The sequence below is a fragment of the Raphanus sativus genome, chromosome 8 (genome assembly GCF_000801105.2).
Source record: "Raphanus sativus cultivar WK10039 chromosome 8, ASM80110v3, whole genome shotgun sequence".
Taxonomy (NCBI): domain Eukaryota; kingdom Viridiplantae; phylum Streptophyta; class Magnoliopsida; order Brassicales; family Brassicaceae; genus Raphanus; species Raphanus sativus.
This window is the reverse complement of record NC_079518.1, coordinates 14,248,879-14,273,336: the sequence shown is the minus strand read 5'-3', so window position 1 is coordinate 14,273,336 and position 24,458 is coordinate 14,248,879. Positions and strand designations below refer to the sequence as shown.

Genomic DNA, 24,458 nt, shown 5'->3' with positions numbered 1-24,458 from the left:
CCTATTCATCGATATCACATATGTTGCATGTAGTTTATCATCATATCTATATATGATGCTGTATGGATTTGACCAGTGTTAAAAATATTTAGATTAATGAATAATTTAATATATTTTGTCAAACTTTTAAAGGTTTTTTTTAAACATATTTTGGGAAATTTCAGACATTGGTTATAATCTGAGAACCGAACCCGGAAGGAACCAAACTGAAGCCAACCCGATAATTAGTAAAACTTGAAGAGAACTTATGCGCATAGTACTCAAAATTCGAGTCAACCAAATTGAATCCGATAGATCCCCTGGAACGCCCTGGGGTCTTACTAGTATTGTAACATCCCGAGTTGTGATATGTGAAAAAAGGCTTAAGAGAATTGATTTGGCTACCTATGTCACCAAAGTTGACTTACCTTTTCCGTCACACATCCGTTTAGAACTCCAGAGTTAAGCGTGCTTGGGCTGGAGTAGTGAAATGATGGGTGACCTATCAGGAAGTGATTCGCGATACCGTGTAATTGAGGCCAAAGCACGGGAAGGGTCATGTGGTGATTGCAGGGTCAGTAAACAATGATTTCGAGCCTTAAAAAGATTAACGACCGACCGTCAGATGGGATGGGGCCCACGGGCCGAGAGAGCCGGCGTGGATGGCCCATTAGCCGTGGGCGGTCGGGCGTTACAAGTGGTATTAGAGCTGGTTAACCGTCTAGTTCTGACCTGAGAGGCGTCTTGAGACCTGTTGTGGGGCGCAACGAGGATGTTGCGTTCTTTGAGAAGGGATGAATTGTAACATCCCGAGTTGGGATATGTGAAAAAAGCTTAAGAGAATTAATTTGGCTACCTATGTCACCAAAGTTGACTTACTTTTTCCGTCACACATGCGTTTAGAACTCCAGAGTTAAGCGTGCTTGGGCTAGAGTAGTGAAAGAATGGATGACTTATCGGGAAGTGATTTGTGATACCGTGTAAGTGAGGCCAAAGCACGGAGAAAGGTCATGTGGTGATTGCAGGGTCAGTAAACAATGATTTCGAGCCTTAAAAAAATTAACAACCGACCGTCGGATGGGATGGGGTCACGGGCCGAGAAAGCGGGCGTGGATGACCCATTAGCCATGGGTGGTCGGGGCGTTACAAGTATCTTTATGTATAAGTTTTGTTTGTGTGGCCCAATTGTATTCAAGAATTATATTTAAACTCCATTAATAAACAAATATATTGTAGATATAACCAACCAGTAAACCACATTAAATCTATAATTTTTAAGATTACAAATAAATATGAATGAATATATTTGGATTATGAAATGTAAATCTACCAAACCAAATAAGGGTACAAGGACAAATCTTTGCTTAGATCATCTCCAATGGTGCTCTATAATTTTCTCTATATTTCACTCTATAATAGTATAACTCTATTATAGAGTTGGATTTGCTCTAATGGTTTACTCTATAATAGAGTGGAATATAAAGGAATATTGTTTTTTTAACTCTATGTTTAGAGTGAAAAAACAGTATTACTCTATATCTCACTCTATTATAGTGTAACTCTATTATAGAGTAAACTATTGGAGCAAATTTAACTCCATAATAGAGTTGCACTATTTTATAGTGGAAATTATAGAATACCATTGGAGAATAACCATGAAAATAGGTATAAACAAGGTAATAAAAATCCACTTGATGATCACATTACGGTTTTATAGGTACAAACAAGGTGATAAAAATTTTTAAGCTCAAATCGATCAGACTCATCATAAATTCAAAATAAATTTCAATCCACACTTAAAATTAAAAATGCTCTGCTCAATATATAGATGATTATGTAAAAAACATAACTGTATGCATATTAAAAAAATTCACACATATACATATTTAATTTTTCAATACTATATATTAATAATTTTTATTATTTAAGATCACCCTGCGCAAAGCGCATGATCCTAGTGATATAATATTATTAATTCATTAAATGTATGTCTATAAGTAATCATCGTAAGAATTAATGTGAACAAGACACGTAGGAAAACTTCTCAAAAAATATTTTAGAGATTTTTTCTATATGTTACTTGCAAAATATGAAAATGAAATTAAAAATCTAGTTGACAGAAATTGTTAAATAATTATTTAATAATGAAACTTAGATATACTATTTTTAATTCATTAAATATATCAGTTGTCAATAACCATTATAAAAATTAACGTAAACACGATACTTAAGAAATTAAACTTCTCAAATAATATCATAGAGATTATATCTACGAACAAAAGTTAATGGTTGCGGGTTTAGAAACAATAATGATAAAACTGAAAGCCGCAATGCATATAAAAAGCATCATATACTGTTGACATCCTGACTCTCTTATAGTTTTTCTTTAGAACTTTAAACTCTTTTATAGTTATACCGAGTCAGAGTAGATGTAAACATATCAACAGTTATCAACTTATAAAAGTTGAAATAAGAGAAAAAATGGTATTTCTGTTTTATATTATGTTTCAAGCGCGTGAGTCATAAAAAAGACAAACAGATTACATTCATATTGGCTATGTATTTGTCAATACAATGACTTATTTTTGTTCCATAGAAAACAAATATGAAACCGCTTAGTTTCACGGATAAAACCTACAAAGTGCGGCTAGTCTTATCTTCCACACGAAATTTGGGTACTAGTCATCGCCGGCACTATCTCGGTGGTATCTATATATGTTGAAATAATACCTTCCATTTGGCAACGCAAAAGAACAGAAAAACAAATGACCACGACCCACCCGGTTGCAAACTCTTTTCACCAAAATCATCGCCTTTGATTTACAATGATAAGGCAACATTACTGTTCCACCAATATATATCGTTGATGTTTTCTAGTTAAAGCCATCTTTTGTTGATGTTAATGATGGATCGTTTGCAACAGGAATGTTGTTTCTTGTGTCAGCCTGTGATAGCTGTAGCTAGGCCTGGGCACGGATCGGATATCCGGGTTTTTGAAGGTATTTGTGATTTGCTTCGAATGTTACGGATATCTAATTTTCCGATTTGCTTTGATTCGGAAAAATACGGATATTCGGAAAAACGGATATCCGGAAAATAAATAGATATTTGCGGATATTTGCGGATACTTACGGATATCTCATTTGTTTTGATTAATACAAATAATCTTAAAAATTTGATACAAATTTTTTTTGGAAAATATTTTTTTTTGCATGATATAAAGGATAAAAATTAAAAGATACAATGAATCTACATATTTTGTAAAATTTTAAACTTAATTAACAATTATAATAACACAAAACTGAAGAAAAAAATTATAATTGTCATAAATGTTTTTTTCCTTTTATGTAATATTTTTATATAAGTAATAATATGAATAGAATCTGTCAAATCATATGTTAGAATAATAATTTTATACAATTAAAATTTTAAATATAATCAAAATATACATGTATTTATATATTGACGGATCGGATCGGATATTCGCTTCCCAAAATTTTAGTATTTGTGATTTGCTTCGATATTAACGGATATTAAATTTTAGTATTTGCTTTGCTTCGAAAGCTTACGGATATTCGGAATTTTCGGATCGAATAGTAACGGATAACGAATCGAATCAAATTTCACGGATAAAATGCCCACCCCTAGCTGTAGCTATGAAGTCAATCAATATGAAAAGTGATGTGTAACGTATTTGATTATCCATTTTTATGGTATATTAGATTGTGAAGTTGTTCGTAGTTGTTTAATGATTTAATATATACCTATATACAGTGACGGAGCCAACAAATAACCATATGGGTCAACTGATCCATGTCAATTCTAAAATTTTATTGAGTATAGGCATATAACTGTAACTACACACTGATTAATTGATTCATTTTTAATAGTTTGACCCATTTGAGTGTTGTAAATCTTTCAGTAATTTTATATGTATATCATTTTGACTCCAGTAGATTTTGTTTGAACAAAACTTAGCTTCACTCCCTAAGTTGAACCTCTACATTCACCCACCAATATGAATTAGTTAATTGAAATTTGATATCTTTTAAAAAAGGAAACCAAATAATAAGAATTTAATGAAATAAAATTATGTTTTAAGATAAATAAAAAATAGTAGCAATTATAATAAAAAAAAAATTTAATATTTGATAAATCTGTCAGAAAATACTAAACTTTAAACCTTAAATTTTAAATACTAAATCTTAAACCCTTGGGAAAAGCCTGAACCCTTGGACAAATCCTATACCCTAAATCGTTAATCTTAAACCCTAAATCCTTAATCATAAACCATAATATTAAACCCTAAATTTTAAACACGAAACCCTAAACCTTAAACTCTTTGACAAATATTAAATCTTAAACCCTTAATCCTAAACCATAAACCATTTTAGAATTTAGAATTTAGGGTTTAGTATTAGGGGTTATGATTTAGGGTTTAGGGATTAGGATTTAGTTTATGATTCAAGATTTGGTTTAAATTTAAGGGTTTAGGGTATAGGATTTGTCCAAGGATTCAGACTTTTCCCAAGGGTTTAGGGGTTAGTATTTAAAATTTAAGGTTTAGGGTTTAGAATTTAGAGTTTAGGATTTAGTATTTTCTGACGGATTTATCAATATTAAAAAAATATATTTTTTAATAATTGTTACTATTTTTTATTTATCTAAAAACATAATTTTATTTCATTAAATTCTTATTACTTGGTTTCTTTTTTTAAGAAATATCAAATCTCAATTAACTAATTCTTATTGGTGGGTGAATGTAGAGGTTCACCTTAGGGGGTGAAGGTAAGTTTTGTTCAAAAACAAAATGAACAAAACTTAGCTTCATCCCTTAAGGTGAACCTCTACATTCACCCACCAATAGGAATTAGTTAACTGAGATTTGATATCTCTTAAAAAAGGAAACCAAGTAATAAGAATTTAATAAATAAAATTATGTTTTTAGATAAATAAAAAATAATAGCAATTATCAAAAAAATATATTCTTTTTATTATTGATAAATCCATCAAAAAATACTAAACCCTAAACCCTAAATTCTAAACCCTAAACCTTAAATTCTAAATACTAAACCCTAAACCCTTGGGAAAAGCCTGAACCCTTGAGTAAATCCTATACCCTAAACCCTTAAATTTAAACCAAACCTTAAATCATAAACTAAATCATAATCCCTAAACCATAAATCATAACCCCTAATACTAAACCCTAAATCCTAAATTCCAAAATGGTCATGGTTTAGGATTAAGAGTTTATGATTTAATATTTGTCAAAGAGTTTAGGGTTTAGGGTTTCGTGTTCAGAATTTAGGGTTTAATATTATGGTTTATGATTAAGGGTAGGGTTTAGGGTTTAAGATTAACGATTTAGGGTATAGGATTTGCCCAAGGGTTCAGGCTTTCCCCAAGGGTTTAGGGTTTAGTATTTAGAATTTAGGGTATAGAGTTTAGGGTTTAGGGTTTAGTATCAGATTTGGGTTTCGATTACCAGAGGATGCAGCTTTTTGAAGTTATAGGATGCAAGACTTTTCGAAGGTTATAGTGTGCTGCTGCAGGTAGAGCCATTCGTTGTGATCATGTGCCTGCTGAGAGAGCATGTCCATTGAAGATGGCGTACATGCAAAACCATTCGTCGATCCAATGTTATGGGAGAGCTACATCATGGAATCATTGTCCGTGAACCTATTCATCGATATCACATATGTTGCAAGTAGTTTATCATCATATCTATATATGATGCTGTATGGATTTGACCAGTGTTAAAAATATTTAGATTAATGAATAATTTAATATATTTTGTAAAACTTTTAAAGGTTTTTTTTAAACATATTTTTGGAAATTTCAGACATTGGTTATAATCTGAGAACCGAACCCGGAAGGAACCAAACTGAAGCCAACCCGATAATTAGTAAAACTTGAAGAGAACTTATGCGCATAGTACTCAAAATTCGAGTCAACCAAATTGAATCCGATAGATCCCCTAGAACGCCCTGGGGTCTTACTAGTATTGTAACATCCCGAGTTGTGATATGTGAAAAAAGGCTTAAGAGAATTGATTTGGCTACCTATGTCACCAAAGTTGACTTACCTTTTCCGTCACACATCCGTTTAGAACTCCAGAGTTAAGCGTGCTTGGGCTGGAGTAGTGAAATGATGGGTGACCTATCAGGAAGTGATTCGCGATACCGTGTAATTGAGGCCAAAGCACGGGAAGGGTCATGTGGTGATTGCAGGGTCAGTAAACAATGATTTCGAGCCTTAAAAAGATTAACGACCGACCGTCAGATGGGATGGGGCCCACGGGCCGAGAGAGCCGGCGTGGATGGCCCATTAGCCGTGGGCGGTCGGGCGTTACAAGTGGTATTAGAGCTGGTTAACCGTCTAGTTCTGACCTGAGAGGCGTCTTGAGACCTGTTGTGGGGCGCAACGAGGATGTTGCGTTCTTTGAGAAGGGATGAATTGTAACATCCCGAGTTGGGATATGTGAAAAAAGCTTAAGAGAATTAATTTGGCTACCTATGTCACCAAAGTTGACTTACTTTTTCCGTCACACATGCGTTTAGAACTCCAGAGTTAAGCGTGCTTGGGCTAGAGTAGTGAAAGAATGGATGACTTATCGGGAAGTGATTTGTGATACCGTGTAAGTGAGGCCAAAGCACGGAGAAAGGTCATGTGGTGATTGCAGGGTCAGTAAACAATGATTTCGAGCCTTAAAAAAATTAACAACCGACCGTCGGATGGGATGGGGTCACGGGCCGAGAAAGCGGGCGTGGATGACCCATTAGCCATGGGCGGTCGGGGCGTTACAAGTATCTTTATGTATAAGTTTTGTTTGTGTGGCCCAATTGTATTCAAGAATTATATTTAAACTCCATTAATAAACAAATATATTGTAGATATAACCAACCAGTAAACCACATTAAATCTATAATTTTTAAGATTACAAATAAATATGAATGAATATATTTGGATTATGAAATGTAAATCTACCAAACCAAATAAGGGTACAAGGACAAATCTTTGCTTAGATCATCTCCAATGGTGCTCTATAATTTTCTCTATATTTCACTCTATAATAGTATAACTCTATTATAGAGTTGGATTTGCTCTAATGGTTTACTCTATAATAGAGTGGAATATAAAGGAATATAAAGGAATGTTGTTTTTTTTAACTCTATGTTTAGAGTGAAAAAACAGTATTACTCTATATCTCACTCTATTATAGTGTAACTCTATTATAGAGTAAACTATTGGAGCAAATTTAACTCCATAATAGAGTTGCACTATTTTATAGTGGAAATTATAGAATACCATTGGAGAATAACCATGAAAATAGGTATAAACAAGGTAATAAAATCCACTTGATGATCACATTACGGTTTTTATAGGTACAAACAAGGTGATAAAAATTTTTAAGCTCAAATCGATCAGACTCATCATAAATTCAAAATAAATTTCAATCCACACTTAAAATTAAAAATGCTCTGCTCAATATATAGATGATTATGTAAAAAACATAACTGTATGCATATTAAAAAATTCACACATATACATATTTAATTTTTCAATACTATATATTAATAATTTTTATTATTTAAGATCACCCTGCGCAAAGCGCATGATCCTAGTGATATAATATTATTAATTCATTAAATGTATGTCTATAAGTAATCATCGTAAGAATTAATGTGAACAAGACACGTAGGAAAACTTCTCAAAAAATATTTTAGAGATTTTTTCTATATGTTACTTGCAAAATATGAAAATGAAATTAAAAATCTAGTTGACAGAAATTGTTAAATAATTATTTAATAATGAAACTTAGATATACTATTTTTAATTCATTAAATATATCAGTTGTCAATAACCATTATAAAAATTAACGTAAACACGATACTTAAGAAATTAAACTTCTCAAATAATATCATAGAGATTATATCTACGAACAAAAGTTAATGGTTGCGGGTTTAGAAACAATAATGATAAAACTGAAAGCCGCAATGCATATAAAAAGCATCATATACTGTTGACATCCTGACTCTCTTATAGTTTTTCTTTAGAACTTTAAACTCTTTTATAGTTATACCGAGTCAGAGTAGATGTAAACATATCAACAGTTATCAACTTATAAAAGTTGAAATAAGAGAAAAAATGGTATTTCTGTTTTATATTATGTTTCAAGCGCGTGAGTCATAAAAAAGACAAACAGATTACATTCATATTGGCTATGTATTTGTCAATACAATGACTTATTTTTGTTCCATAGAAAACAAATATGAAACCGCTTAGTTTCACGGATAAAACCTACAAAGTGCGGCTAGTCTTATCTTCCACACGAAATTTGGGTACTAGTCATCGCCGGCACTATCTCGGTGGTATCTATATATGTTGAAATAATACCTTCCATTTGGCAACGCAAAAGAACAGAAAAACAAATGACCACGACCCACCCGGTTGCAAACTCTTTTCACCAAAATCATCGCCTTTGATTTACAATGATAAGGCAACATTACTGTTCCACCAATATATATCGTTGATGTTTTCTAGTTAAAGCCATCTTTTGTTGATGTTAATGATGGATCGTTTGCAACAGGAATGTTGTTTCTTGTGTCAGCCTGTGATAGCTGTAGCTATGAAGTCAATCAATATGAAAAGTGATGTGTAACGTATTTGATTATCCATTTTTATGGTATATTAGATTGTGAAGTTGTTCGTAGTTGTTTAATGATTTAATATATACCTATATACAGTGACGGAGCCAACAAATAACCATATGGGTCAACTGATCCATGTCAATTCTAAAATTTTATTGAGTATAGGCATATAACTGTAACTACACACTGATTAATTGATTCATTTTTAATAGTTTGACCCATTTGAGTGTTGTAAATCTTTCAGTAATTTTATATGTATATCATTTTGACTCCAGTAGATTTTGTTTGAACAAAACTTAGCTTCACTCCCTAAGGTGAACCTCTACATTCACCCACCAATATGAATTAGTTAATTGAAATTTGATATCTTTTAAAAAGGAAACCAAATAATAAGAATTTAATGAAATAAAATTATGTTTAAGATAAATAAAAAATAGTAGCAATTATAATAAAAAAAAATTTAATATTTGATAAATCTGTCAGAAAATACTAAACTTTAAACCTTAAATTTTAAATACTAAATCTTAAACCCTTGGGAAAAGCCTGAACCCTTGGACAAATCCTATACCCTAAATCGTTAATCTTAAACCCTAAATCCTTAATCATAAACCATAATATTAAACCCTAAATTTTAAACACGAAACCCTAAACCTTAAACTCTTTGACAAATATTAAATCTTAACCCTTAATCCTAAACCATAAACCATTTTAGAATTTAGAATTTAGGGTTTAGTATTAGGGGTTATGATTTAGGGTTTAGGGATTAGGATTTAGTTTATGATTTAAGATTTGGTTTAAATTTAAGGGTTTAGGGTATAGGATTTTGTCCAAGGATTCAGACTTTTCCAAGGGTTTAGGGGTTAGTATTTAAATTTAAGGTTTAGGGTTTAGAATTTAGAGTTTAGGATTTAGTATTTTTCTGACGGATTTATCAATATTAAAAAATATATTTTTTTAATAATTGTTACTATTTTTTATTTATCTAAAAACATAATTTTATTTCATTAAATTCTTATTACTTGGTTTCTTTTTTTAAGAAATATCAAATCTCAATTAACTAATTCTTATTGGTGGGTGAATGTAGAGGTTTCACCTTAGGGGGTGAAGGTAAGTTTTGTTCAAAAACAAAATGAACAAAACTTAGCTTCATCCCCTAAGGTGAACCTCTACATTCACCCACCAATAGGAATTAGTTAACTGAGATTTGATATCTCTTAAAAAAGGAAAACCAAGTAATAAGAATTTAATAAAATAAAATTATGTTTTTAGATAAATAAAAAATAATAGCAATTATCAAAAAAATATATTCTTTTTATTATTGATAAATCCATCAAAAAATACTAAACCCTAAACCCTAAATTCTAAACCCTAAACCTTAAATTCTAAATACTAAACCCTAAACCCTTGGGAAAAGCCTGAACCCTTGAGTAATCCTATACCCTAAACCCTTAAATTTAAACCAAACCTTAAATCATAAACTAAATCATAATCCCTAAACCATAAATCATAACCCCTAATACTAAACCCTAAATCCTAAATTCCAAAATGGTCATGGTTTAGGATTAAGAGTTTATGATTTAATATTTGTCAAAGAGTTTAGGGTTTAGGGTTTCGTGTTCAGAATTTAGGGTTTAATATTATGGTTTATGATTAAGGGTAGGGTTTAGGGTTTAAGATTAACGATTTAGGGTATAGGATTTGCCCAAGGGTTCAGGCTTTCCCCAAGGGTTTAGGGTTTAGTATTTAGAATTTAGGGTATAGAGTTTAGGGTTTAGGGTTTAGTATTTTTTGATGGATTTATCAATATTAAAAAGAATATATTTTTTTGATAATTGCTACTATTTTTTATTTATCTAAAAACATAATTTTATTTCATTAAATTCTTATTACTTGGTTTCCTTTTTTAAGAGATATCAAATCTCAGTTAACTAATTCCTATTGGTGGGTGAATGTAGAGGTTATCTTAAGGGGTGAAAATAAGTTTTGTTCTTTGTTTTTACCTCCGCCACTGCCTATATATATACAGTAGTGTATCGAACGCAGTGTCGACGATTCTAATTTATACTTCTTTCCGTAAATATTTTATCCGAGCATTCCTTGTCCTCTCTTAAGTTCATGTATATGGTAAGAAATCATGTATATGGTCAAACTTTTAAATTAAGGAACGTAAACTGTAGTTACATCTCATTTGGGTCATGTTCATTTTTTTATTTCAATATTTAATTTACAGAAACTTTTATGCTGGGAATCATGAAAATCATTCTCGTAAAAATATACCAGATTGATTTTGTTAATGAAACTAATAAGGAATAAATATTAGGAGGTTTCCATGTCTTCAAGTGAGACAGTAATTTCAACTTGAACTGATTGGTGTTACAACTTGTAAAACAAACAAAGATATTACTGAAGGTGTAAATATTAAGATAGTGATACATGAAATCCGTTTGTAGAGTAAAATAATCAAAGACTCACTCTTGTCTATGTCACTTTTAGTGTTTATAGGCGTTTTTCAAATGATCTTTGAATAATGAATTTTCTTTTTTCTTTCTAACACTTAGTTTCTGATTTTTTTTTTAATATTATTCGTCAATGTCCATAAATCCTTATATGAAAAATTGCAATGGTTAATACCAACAATTTTAATAGTCGATCATCAAAAATTGCATACCAAAATTTCAATGGTTGATCTCCAAAAGTTGCAATCACCAACAATTATAATGTTTCATTTATATATATTATTGCAATTTTTTATCTACACAACTGATGTAGTTTATGTAAATTATTACAACCATTAACTTAAATTATATAATGAAGAAGATTATCCTTATACATGACGTTATGACCATTCTGTCTGCAAGTTGGGCAAGACCATGATCCCTGCGAGACTGTCTAATATCAGCTTGTCTCTGCGAATGAAGACCAAATCGCTGCAAATCTAGTCCAGCTCTAGCTAGTAAGTTATTATATCAGAAAAAAAAACTCAAATCCCTTTTGTCTTCGCTGCTCAATAGTTTTTTTTTTTTGATAATTCTGGGGTTCCCCACTTCGTGGGTCATTCCCCAGGACCCGGTCAGGCAGCGGTCCGCTTCACCCGGGAGGGTATTACCTGGGCTGAGGACAAAGCCCAACACCCAATACCGCTGATGACACAGAAGAGTAGTTCCCCCCGCCTATTTGCTGCTCAATAGTTGCTATCAATGCAACGGTGATGCAAACTTACATAAGAGGAGTCTTGTTCCCATCAGTGGTGGAGCAAGCACAGTATCACTGTATCAGGTGGGTGACTCACACGACACATGTGAGTTTTTGTAGAATACATGTATTATCGGTTTGATGAATTTAACTTATTATTGATCCTTTTAGCAAAAAAAAAAACTTATTATTGATCCTTCTAGAATACATGTATTACCGATTTGATCCCTCTAAAAGATTTTTTGTAGAATACGTGTTTCCGTATGTATGTTCAAAAAGCCAAGACACGGGGTGCTCTGGTCGGGTTTGGTTCATAAGAAACATTTCAATGGGGCCCACTTTTGTGTGTTCACCAATTTATTTTGTTTTTTGATCTCCACTATTTTGTTGGATTTTGTTTTTCGAAAATACAATAAATACTATTATTGATATAATCAGAAATATAATGACAAAGACAGGAAATTAATATATTTTTATACAATAAATAATTAAACAGATATAACAGGTACACATAAAAAATTACTTTAAATAATTAAATTTTAAAATTGATTATATTAAGTGCAATATTTTGATAATTTAAATTTTGAAAATGTCAGGACCGATACTGCTCCTAATTATTGGATCTGGGAAAACACATGGGGGTCAATGTGGGGCGAGCATGGTTACTACAAAATATGCTGAGACGTCAAAATATATGTGGTACGGAGATAATGGTATCCATACCTCAACTAGGTAGAATTATTTGGACGCTATTGGGTTTACCTTTGTATAAGTGATGTATATGTATGGATGTAACCATACTATTGGTGGTTGTTGTTACTATAGTTTCTTTATTTCAGTTTGCTTTAAAATAGCTTTGCATTTTATTTTTGTACTAAGATGATATGAGGTTTGTTATAACGGATGCATAAAAGATAAATAAATAAAAGTAAATGACACACAGATTTAATTTGGTATACTGGTTTTTATCTACGAACGACCAAAAGTTAATGATTTTCGGGGTTAGACTCAACAATGGTGACTGAGCTGAAAGCCGTAGTATATAACAAAAACATCATATACTACTGAGATCCTGACTATCTCTTATACCTAGTCATATTAGATATTAACATATAAACGGTTATCAACGTATGAAAAATGAAATAAAATAAATAACGTCATGTTTTATTTTATGATATGTTTGAAGCTCGTGAGTCATAGAAAACACAAACACATTACATTCATATTGGCTATGTATTTTCAATACAATGACTTATTTTTATTCCATGGAAAACAAACATCGAACTTCTTATGAACACCGTTAAACCTACAAGGTCCGGTTGGTCTTATCTTCCACACGCAATGTTGGCACCAGTCCTCGCCAGCAGTATCTCGGTGGTCTCTAAATATGTCGAAATAAAAGCTTCCATTGGGCAACACAAAAGAACAGAAAAACAATGTCCTTCCAAAGAACTGACGCTTAAAACTAAACGACCACGACCCACCAGGTTGCAAACTCTGGTCACCAAAATCATCGTCCTTTGATTTACAATGAAAAGGCAATGGTACTGTACCACCAATATCATTGATGATTTCTACAGTAATCTTTCCGAAAGGTTTAAACACATCTTTTATCGATGGTAATGATGGATCGTTTGCAGCAGGAATGTTGTTTCTTGTGACTGCACGAGATAGATCTGTAGCTATGAAGACAATCAATATGACTAGTGATGGGTAACGTTTTGGAATATTCATTTTGTGGTATATGAGATAGTGACGTTGTTTATAGTTGTTGAATGCGTTATATATATAGTAGTGTATCGTAATGCAGCGTCGACATTTCTTTTCTTTAATATATATATAGTAGTGTATATATTACTTCTTTCCGTTAATATTGTATCCCTAATAATTCATGTATATGATCAAACTTTCAAGTCAAGAACGTTTACTATAGTGACATTACTTTTAGGTTGACTCATTTGGGTCATTTTCATATTTATATTTGCTACTTAATTTACAGAACTTTTATGGTAAGAATTATAAAAAATCTCGTAAGAATATACCATACTGATTCAACGAATCTAATAAAGACTAAAGATTGACTGGTTCCATATGTCTCATCCAACTTTAGCTGACTGGCGTTTTAACTTCTAAAACAAACAAATATATTATTGAAGTTGTCAATTAAAAGGTACAAAGAATTAAGCAAAAAAAAAATTAAAAGAAACAAAGAATAATTAAGATCCACAGAATGTTTTGATAAGAAAAAAAAGATCCACAGTGTCTATTGCTTGGAAGATGGCTTTTTGTCCGGGCGTCTTTTAAAAAGTGCCAAAAAAATGTGCAAGTAGAACTGCCAAACCTGATATGATTCTAAAACACTAAAATTGTAATTAATTTTATAATTTAAAATCTATAACTTCAAAAGAAACGGGTAAACATATATACAGATGGAGGTCTTAACTTTTAAAATCATATCAGTATTTCTCTGGATATATTGTTGATCTTTTTTTTTAAATATGGTCTAAAAATAGTTTGAGACGGGACTGCGGATCCACGTCGAGCCAGTGGCGAAGCTAGAGAGAGAGGACTGGGTGCATGTGCACCCATAGTTTTTTTGTAATTTCAAAAGTTTCCCATGCAAAATTACATAAACTAGCTAGATAATTATGAAAACTCTGTTTAGTGCACCCATGATCTAATGAAAACCAGTTTATGCCCCCACTGTAATTAGCCTCTAGCTTCGCCCCTGCGTCGAGCTATGAACTCAAGCATCGTTTTACACTTTTCTTTTGTCATCCCATTGTAGCACGCGTGATGCAGTTTTCGCTTCTCTCAGTCACGTATTGATAAGAAAAAATTCATAATGGGTTGCTAAAATTGACGAAACGTTTTTACCTTTTCTAGTGCGAGGGCATGACCAAGATCAAGCTTCAGTTCATCATTGATGACAGATTTAATCCTAAGAAGCATACCTTGTTCATTCTTGATGATATTTTCGGCGATTTTTTTAGGTTTCTTCCAAGCTTCTCTTTGTTCAACCAATTGGTTTGCAAGCCCTAACTTCTCCACCACGCCAGCTGCCAATGGCAACGAGGTTGAAGAAACTTCTCGAGCTTTGTTTGCTGCGTTGATCCTTAATAGTGAGACAGACCTCAAGAAGAGAATGTCGTATACTCCATTTGTTCCATAATAGATGAAGTTTTAGGATTGTGCACAACTATTAAGAAACTTGTTTTTAATCTTTAAAATATCATTAAAATATAAATTAAGAGTTATTCAACCAAACACAAAACAAACTACAAAACATTATTGTTATACAGTTTTTGATAAAATTAAAAAAAATACATTGATATATGAAAACATCATTTATTTAGAAACATCAAAAACTTCCTAAAACATAATCTATATAGAAACGGAGGGAATATATACCTTCAGTGAAAACAAATGATTCACACATTGTTTCGAAACTCAGGCAATCACAAAGATTCAGAGAAATAAGGTTTTGAATATTTTACCATTATTATTATTATTATTATTATTTTAAAATACAAAATTTAATAATAAATAGACGGTACAAATCACAAGCAAACAGGGAATTTAACCGGTCCTAACCAACCAAGTACTAAACCGACACTGCCGTCTTTCACCACCACCTCGCCGAAGCAGAATGGATCCCAGCCGTCACAACGCAAGAGCCGTTCATCTTCGGTCAAGCTCCACTCCGCCGGAGATGAGATAGCTACGTCTCTGCACTGGGAGCAAGAGACGGACCTTGGGGGTAGCTGCAACTCCGAAGCCGCACATTAACCTAGAAGTAGATGAATCGATGACTAGTGTAGAACATTAGAGGAGGTTAAACCCGAATCTAAAAGATATTGTTAAGAAAGAGATAATGAAACTTCTAGAAACTGGTGTGATCTATGTTATATCTGATAGAAAATGGGTTAGTCATGTTCATGTAATTCCTAAGAAAGGTGGAATAACTGTCTTACAGGCTGACCATCAACTAGCTCGTCCATCATATTTTGTATTTTGTGACTATTTAGTGACTATTTAAATAACCATGATGTTTTGTGATTATTTTGTAGCTATAGCCAAGATTTCTAATTGTGAAAATACCCTCAGATAATAATTTGGAAAAAAATTGATACTATTATGTAAGAAAAATTAGATCTAGTTATTTTTTTGGATAAAGTATCAACTCTGTTGATCACTTTGAATAGTTCATGTATACAAAAGAATGCTATAAGAATGAGAGGAATTATTTTTTTTTTGATAAAACTGAAAATAATGTATTAAGACATATATACCTTATCCTCTCTGCAAGTTCAGAATGGAGAGACCACAAACCATCGCTGAAGCATCCCAGCCAATCTGTGTTAAAATATGTATTTGAGTGATACAATTCGATTTTGAATTGCTTCGTCTATCTTCCTCATAAGCTGATCTAATCCTTGTCATGTTGTTGACCAATTCCCTCCCGCCAGAGGTGGTGTATGGTTGTCTGAAAAACCATTTCAGCCAAGATTGAGTCGACCTGAGTGATGATTTGAAGCGCATTTAAAATATCAGTCCAGTCCGGATTAACAGTCACACCCAATAATTTGAAGTAACTCCCAGTTGTACGCAGGTATTAGAGCATCTCCAATGGTGTTACCACCATTGGAGTCCTTAGGACTATTAAACTAATTCTTTTTCTTTTTAGAATAGTTAAGGATTCTAATCCAAAAAGAATGTCCAATGGTGTTTTTTCTATTTGAATCCTTAGGAATAAAAAGAATTAGCAATATGATCAAATGTGTTTATGTTCTACATATAATGAAGAAAAACTTTGAACTACATTTAGTTTTATGAAGCCTTAAGATAATAAGAAAGCAATGAGATTTTTCTAAAAACTATACCACTTGGGGTCTGATCCGGATCATTAGGCAGAGAGCGTGAAGAGTGGCAAGAATGGCAGTCAAAACATAACTTGATGGTGTAAAGCAAACCTGTTCCTGCAATTCAGCGTATTGTCTCTCTTTCTCTTGAAAATGCTCCTGAAGTTCAGATAGTTTATGTATGTTTTGGGACCTCTCAGCATCAGAATGATCACGCTCCCTTCTGCATATTAAGAAAGACAAAGTTATAGCTTGTTAAATATTCCAATACCACAATGTACAAGTGAAAGGCCTAATATGTAATCAGTGAAGGGATAATGAGAAAGGCCTAAACGAAGAGAAAATAGTATCGGTGCGTATCTGCTGCTGAAGCTCTCCTTTTTGCCTAGAAACGGTGCGTATCTGCTCCAAGAGTTCACCATCCGAGCAAGAACAAGAACCACCCATCGTAGTAATGGAGTAGATATCCAAATCACCACCAGTCACTAACACCAAACCAAAACTTCAAAATCACATAAACTTTAAACACTAATAGAGAATAATAACAGGGAACAAAATGTGCAATTTACCTTCAGCGATGTCATGCACAATTGCCATTTTGATACACATGTTTAATAAGCCAAGAAGCAAAGGGAACATTAAGAAAGATCCAATAAGCTATGGCCATAAACCCTCAGAGAACAACTTGGTACACAACAAAAAAGATAATATCTTTTTTTGCTTCTTCTTCTCCTCCATTTTTTTTTCGTTCTTTCTTCCACAGAAACAAGAATTTGGTTTAGTTCCAAGGAAAGAGAACAATTACAAAAAAAAAAAATCTCAAGACAATGAAGACCAAGTGTAAAGAGAGAAGAAAACAAACCATTTAACAGTCAATCCAGAAACACAGTCATAAGAAAAGAGAAGCCCCGAACAAACATAGTCATAAGAAACAAAAGACTACGAGGACCTAATCAATACGTCACAAACATAGTCATATGAAACAAAGGAGAAGCCCCGAACAAGGACCTAATCGATTTCCTTAAGAAAATTTATGATCGATTTGCAGATCACGATCAAGAAGTTGGTTCAATTGAAGTACCTTCAGATCGCCGGGAACGGAAGCAGAGAGACGAGAGGTCCAAACGGATTTTTCCCCAAACAAAACACAATATTCTCCCATCCAATGACAACATGCCACGTCTTTAAGGATTTGGTCCTTATAATCCCTACTCAAGGACCAATCCTTAATTAACTTAGTTATTATATTATTATTATATTCATAATAACATAGGTTTATGTGTTAAGGATTCTTCATCATCTCCTGTTGCGGATGCTCTTAGCTACGGGGGCACGTGCCCCCAACTCTTTTAAATATTATACTTAGTTATTAAGATGGCCGTTTGTTCTCAGTGGAACATTTGGTTAAGTGCCCCCATCTAAATCCTTCTTTGCTGAGTTCAAACTCCCGTTATGCATTTTTTCTTTCTTTTCTTTGCTGTTTGACACGTACACTTTTACTACTTTCTTTCCTGCCGTATGTTTTAATATTAATTGATATACTTTTTACTGTTAACAGCCTTTTTCATTTGTTTATTTCTCCTTTTGTGAATATGCAAAAAACTGTGATCCCTTGTCTCATCCTTTTTCCCACACATTATAATACAGTGTTGTTGACCACCCCAAAAATCTCATTCTTTCCCTGTGGATAACTCGTTCTTAACAGCAAGCCAAGAGATAAAGGAAAACCGAGGTACTCCCTGTCTAAACAAGATAACATTGATCCAGCTCACATTCTCCTTTCTCTGTCAAATTTGATCCCGTGTTCTTGAGGCCAATAACTCATTTCGGAAATCATCCGAATGTAACCATTGTACCTCATCGTCACCTAGATATGGGCCATATATATGGCTTAGGATAAGGCAAACCATGGATATGATCAATAAGTTCACGAAACATGTTGTGACGGTGGCTACCAATATGCCACCTCTCATTGTTCGCAGCTTCACAAAATTTTTCGTTTCTATCCCTGCTGCATGTATTATTTTGTAGTATAATGGAATGATGAAAATGATATGATTGAAGCATAAAATAAACGAAACAGATGAATAAACAAAAGTAATATATTTAAGTTGGCTTACTAATTGCTTATACCTATGGAAAATAAGAGATTTAGTTAATGAGGTTGAAAGGTAATTCTTGAATACAATAAGTTGCACAAGCACAACATGTATTAGGAATATATTGATTCAAAATTCCAGAGCTACTGAATTGCCGGCTTAGATTACGGTTACTGAACTGAAATTCGCAATCTATATAAAAAGAATAATACACTTGTGAGATCCTAGCTATCTCTTTTATCAAGTGACTTAAAACATATAACAATTATCAACTTAAAAATTAAGATAACAAAAAATTGGTATATTTTATTTTATATTATATTCGAAGTTTGTGAACCATAGAAAATGACATATGCATTATTTTCAACTTGGCTATGTCTTTTTAAGAACTAATTTTCATTCCAATAAAAACAATTATCAGGGAGACTAAGCCCTCCCTCGTAGTGAATGATCCACCTACAAGGTCCAGTTGGTCTTATCTTATACACATACTGCTTCCACCAGTAACCGCCGAGATTAACTCGGGGTTGTCTGTATACGTCGAACCAACGCCTTCCATCTTACAAATCAAAGGAACAGTAAAACAATGACCTTCCAAAGAAATTACGCTGAAAACTAAATGACCCCGACCCATTGGGTTGCAATCTCTGGCTACCAAGATCAATATTCTTCTATTTACAATGAAGCTGCAGTGTACTACTAAGATTGTTGATGATATCTATTAGCCCTGCGAGTTTGGATACATCGGGTTATTCGGATCAGGTATTTTGGTTTTGGATAATTCGGATCAGCCACATACCTATAGAAATGAACCGAAAAAGGTTCGTTTCGGTTTTCGGTTATTTCGGTTTTTTATTTTATTTCCGAATTAACCGATATTTTTTCGATTAGATTTTGGTGTAGTTTTCCAAAAAAAAATGGATATTTTCGTTTAAATTTGGTTATTTTCAGATATTTTTGGATAATCCGGTTCATTTTTTTTTGTTTATTATCGGTTATTTTTGGATAATTTTTGGATATTTTTGGTTTGTTCTACTTTTCAAAAAAAAAAAACGAACCGAACCGAATGGAAAACCGAACCAATTTTCAAAACTATTCCGAACCAAACCGAAATCAAGACCATAACCGTACCGAAAACTGAATTTGGTTCGGCCTGATCGGTTCGGATAAAAGTCGCAGGGCTAATATCTATCTTTATTCGGCATGTGATAGATCTGTAGTTACAAAGATAATCAATATGGAAAGTGATAGGTACCGCTTTGGAATATACATTTTTGTGGTATAAGAGAGTGTTTGAGCAAACATGATGTTGTTTGTAATTGTTGAATGAGTTATATATACAGAAGTGCGAATGTATTGTAACGCAGAGAGTGGACGATCATTTATATTTAGTTCCATAAATATTATACGAATGTTATTCCCTCCGTTTCATTTTATTTGTCGTTCTAGAGTTCGACACACAGATTAATAAAACATTTAAGTTTGTATATTTACTAGATGAAAACATCATTATCAATACACCTAACCAGATTTCAACCAATAGAAAAATAACTTAGGATAAAATGTCAATAAATTTTGTATTGAAAACATAAAACGACACTTATTTTGAAACAAAAGTTTGTTCTAAAACGACATCTAATTCGAAACGGAAGGAGTACTTGTTTTTTTGTAATTAACGTATATGGTCAAAAAAAATTAGGAACGTTAATTAAGAGACATTTAAAAAGTAACATTTTTGATTGACTCATTATGAGTTATAAAGGTGATCTTGAGACTAATACAGAAAGAGGAGTGTGGTTTTCGGATCCTCGACATCTCCTTTGAAACTGACTCCGCCGGAGAAGAATTAACATGCCACGGTGAAAATCACGACTTGTCCTGGGTCATCGGCATCCATCTCTTTGAATGCCTTAGGGAGATCACCATCATCGCTCTCGTAAGAGAATTGAGGGATTTCAGATGGTTGATTGTGATGATAGTGATTCCTCCTGATTACTTTTTTTTTTACCTGGATGAGATCTTGACTTACTTTCTGATCCACTTTCGAGTTTCCAATTATCGAACGAATTTTTCAGGTCTTGTTTTGTCGATCAGAATGATGACGACGAGGAATCTGGGTTAGTGTGTGCCATTGTTTTGCTGTTACCAAACAGCGTCCTTATTATTTCTGGGGAAAATTGTTTTTTAGACCAAAATAATGATAACTATGTCCTTTTTTATTTTACTCTCGATAATTATGCTATTACAAACTATGAGAACGTTACAGATGATTTTTACAGCCGACAATTCTATCCGTCACTGACTGTATCATCTCACCTGAACCACCCTAACGTATCCATGCCTGACGGTACTCATTGCGCCATGCTGCAGAACCTCTTGTAAGCCTTCTCTCCCTTAATTCGCATAATTTCGTCTTCACTGGGACTCGAAGTCCAGATCTCCTATTGTAAAAGCATTAATGAACCCTTAGTCAAACCACTGGACCAAGGGGGCTTCCACAATGTTATATTAGGTTAATCTCTTATATATTATGTCCTATTAGGCTAAATATTTTCAAAATGCCAATACTACTCTTAATTTCAATTAAAACAATGATTAAATATTATATATAATTTAACTAAAGTAATAAAAATAATTAAAAATTCCAAAAACGATTTTATATTTTCTAAAAAATATTAAAAATCCCAAAACACGATTTTTTATTTTTTTAAATTTAAAAATTGGTTTATAAATCAGGAGTTTCTATTTTTCTTAAAATTAATCGATTTTGTATTTAAAAAATAGAAAATCTTGATTTATAAAATCAAAATTTAAATTAAAAAATAAAAAAATCGTTTTTGGGATTTAAGAAAAATAGAAAATGGTGATTTATAAAATCAATTTTAAAGACGGTTTGCTTTTTTAAAAAAAAAATATTAAAAATACAAAAAACGATTTTTTTTTTTTTAAATTTAAAATTGGCTTTCTAAAATCAATTTAGTTAATAAATATAAGGAAACTAAATATTTCCAAATATTATCTTCCCATATTTTTTGGATTATCCTTATCCATAGAATCTATATTCTACTATATGTGGAATACAATAAACAAGTTTGAAATCGATTTCTAATAGTTTTAGATTTGTAGCAATGTGTAGATTCTGATTTCTACAGATTTTAGATTTATAATAATGTGTAGATTTCGATTTCTACAGATTTTAGAATTATAGGTTAAATCCGGAATGTGTTTTCCAAATATTTTTAGATTACTATTATTTACGTAGAATACATATTCTAAACATAGTAGATTCAATGAAAAAAGTACATTATGTATTCTACTATGTAGAATATCAGTTCTACTTTTTTATAACAAAATATGAAATTATGATTTAAACATTTTTTAGAACTAAATAAATATATCAATAAGTTGATATAGGAATTTCATCATTATTTACTATTTTCTGATTTTTTTCTTTGTAAAACTATTTTTAGTTTATTTTAAAAAATACTAAAGGGTACTAGAAGAAAAAATGGCACCAAAAAAAAATCAGACTAATAAGACATAATTGTTGTTTTTTGGCCTAAAAAACAATTTCCCCTTGTTTCTAAGACATCAAAACAGCACGTGATTAGACAATTTTTATAAAATAAAATAAAAACCAACCAGCGGGAACGCAACAACGTACCATTTCTGAACCAAACTAAACCAATCTGAATTGTGTTAATCTGCTGAGGTTATCGCTATTTATCTCTATTAATATTTTAATATTATAAAAATATTTTTAACCCATTACTATTTTAAATATTTAAGTACAAATTAGCTTTTCATATACTTTTAAAAAATATTTCTATACAACTTTAAAAATAACAATTATTTTCTTTAGTTTTGGCTTTTTCTTAACTATTCACAAAATTTTAAAAAAATTCTGATTTGGTAAGTGTGTAATTGCGTGTCTATAAAATTGGTAATAACTAAAGAATTTATAACATTGGAAGATTTGTTAAAAAAAATTCAGACTAATTTTTCCTTTCTTTGTTTTAATTATATAGATATATAATATATTAAAACTTGATACCAAATACTTATATTAAAATTAAAGGTCCAATAAATTACAGTTATAGCTAGAGATCCATCCAATAGCAAAATTAAAAATAAAAATAAATTAACCATGGTAAAAGATATAGGTGGTAAAACAGAGAAGACCCCTAAGCTTCAATTGATATCTTAATATGTATTGTTCGAAAGAACAAAAGGAAATCGGGATCGATATCAACATTGAAATACCCCCAATCGGTAGAACTTAGGAATGGTTAGAGGCAGGGGCGGACGGAAATGAAGTGGTACGGGGTCACGTGCCCCCTACTAATTTTTATTTTTCTCTTAATAGTATAATTTAATTTATCAAATATCAATAATTTAGTGAAGAAATTTGTAGAAATGCCCCCATCAAATTTTGGTTTTTTGTTGTTTATAATATTGTGCCCCCAATTGAAAATCTTTCTAGATCCGCCACTGGTTAGAGGCTGTTTCTAAAGATGTTTACTCTGCTAAAGTGAGAAGTATTCTTATCTCTTCAAGGGAAACTAGGATGGTGGTTGTTCCTCCTTTAAATTTTCTTGGTGAAAGAAAATATAGCTGTGAACTCATCGTGACATTTTTAGGCTCAGTGGACCGGTGGAAAAAGAAACATAAAATAAAGAAACTGGCAACAAAAGGTGTTGTTATATAATGGTTAAGGGTATCTCTAACCCTACTCCATTTTTAACTCCAAACTTTATTTTGGAGTAAAATCTTCTCCAATTCTATTCTATATTCAATTCTAAAATGGAGTAACAGCTAGAGTTACTTCATTTATGAAGTAATCTTTCTCATAACGCCATTTTAGAGTTGAAGTTCTTTTATTTATTAAATCTTCCTTCTAATCTTCATTTTTTTGTTCTATACTTAATTAATATTTAAAATGATATAATAACATGAAAATAAATATAATACTCTGCAAAATATTATTTAATAGTTTACACAAAATATGCATAAACTAATGAAAATCAAAACTATGGTTCTTTTAATCTTAAGATTTTTTTTTATTTTATACTTAAATAATATTGAAAATGATATAATAACATGAAAAGAAATATACTACTTTGCAAAAGATCATTTAATAGTTTACATAAAATAATAAAATCAAAACTGAGCATAAATGATATAAAATAAATATAATATAATATAATATAAATAAGTAATTTGTTAATTCGGTAAATTATTTTCGAAACTACCAAGATCAATAAAGTATTGTTCAAACGAAATTAATGAGTTTTTTTTAATATTGTGGGTCAAAATTTTGATTGATAACATTTGTACTTGTTAAACTTGATATGCACAAACATTATGATCCAATATGTAATTCAAATTACAAAAAAAAACTTTGTTTTCTTCTTTATGTTCTTTTAATGCATAATTTTATTTTTGAATTAGGAAAATTGCATATGAAAAAATTGCAGCAAATGAAGTTGGAACATAATCTCTAGTTGTATTTTTAGTACTAAATATTTAATTTAAATAAAATTTATTTTATGGGAATTTTGTAAAAATAAAATAGTTGGGTCAATTGTTAAATTTTTATAAGTTGAAGACGTGAATAACAAGAGATAATCACTTTTCCAGTTTCCTCAAAACCTAATTTTCCTCAAAACCATACC

The 24,458-nt window shown here is 31.7% G+C and overlaps 1 protein-coding gene and 1 long non-coding RNA gene across 3 annotated transcripts; both read right to left on the bottom strand.

The window, feature by feature from the left end:
• Nucleotides 1–13,061: 13,061 nt before the first annotated feature.
• On the bottom strand, nt 13,062–13,556 carry LOC108834083 (S-protein homolog 2-like). Its single transcript, XM_018600432.2, has one exon. It carries the CDS (start codon nt 13,554–13,556, stop codon nt 13,062–13,064), a length of 495 nt encoding a protein of 164 aa, XP_018455934.2.
• A 1,780-nt stretch (nt 13,557–15,336) lies between these two features.
• On the bottom strand, nt 15,337–17,844 carry LOC130498381 (uncharacterized). Of its 2 annotated transcripts, none has more exons than XR_008937275.1 (5): nt 17,766–17,844; nt 17,254–17,438; nt 16,706–17,169; nt 16,115–16,341; nt 15,337–15,612 (listed from the first exon to the last, which is right to left on the bottom strand). It is a non-coding gene; the product is annotated as an uncharacterized LOC130498381 (long non-coding RNA). The 2 variants fall into 2 exon arrangements; XR_008937274.1 differs by having other exon boundaries at nt 17,254–17,434; nt 17,766–17,843.
• Nucleotides 17,845–24,458: the final 6,614 nt, after the last annotated feature.

Excerpts from the sequence above, each read along its gene's own strand:
- LOC108834083 (XM_018600432.2), bottom strand. The coding sequence starts at position 13,556 with ATGAATATTCCAAAACGTTACCCATCACTAGTCATATTGATTGTCTTC.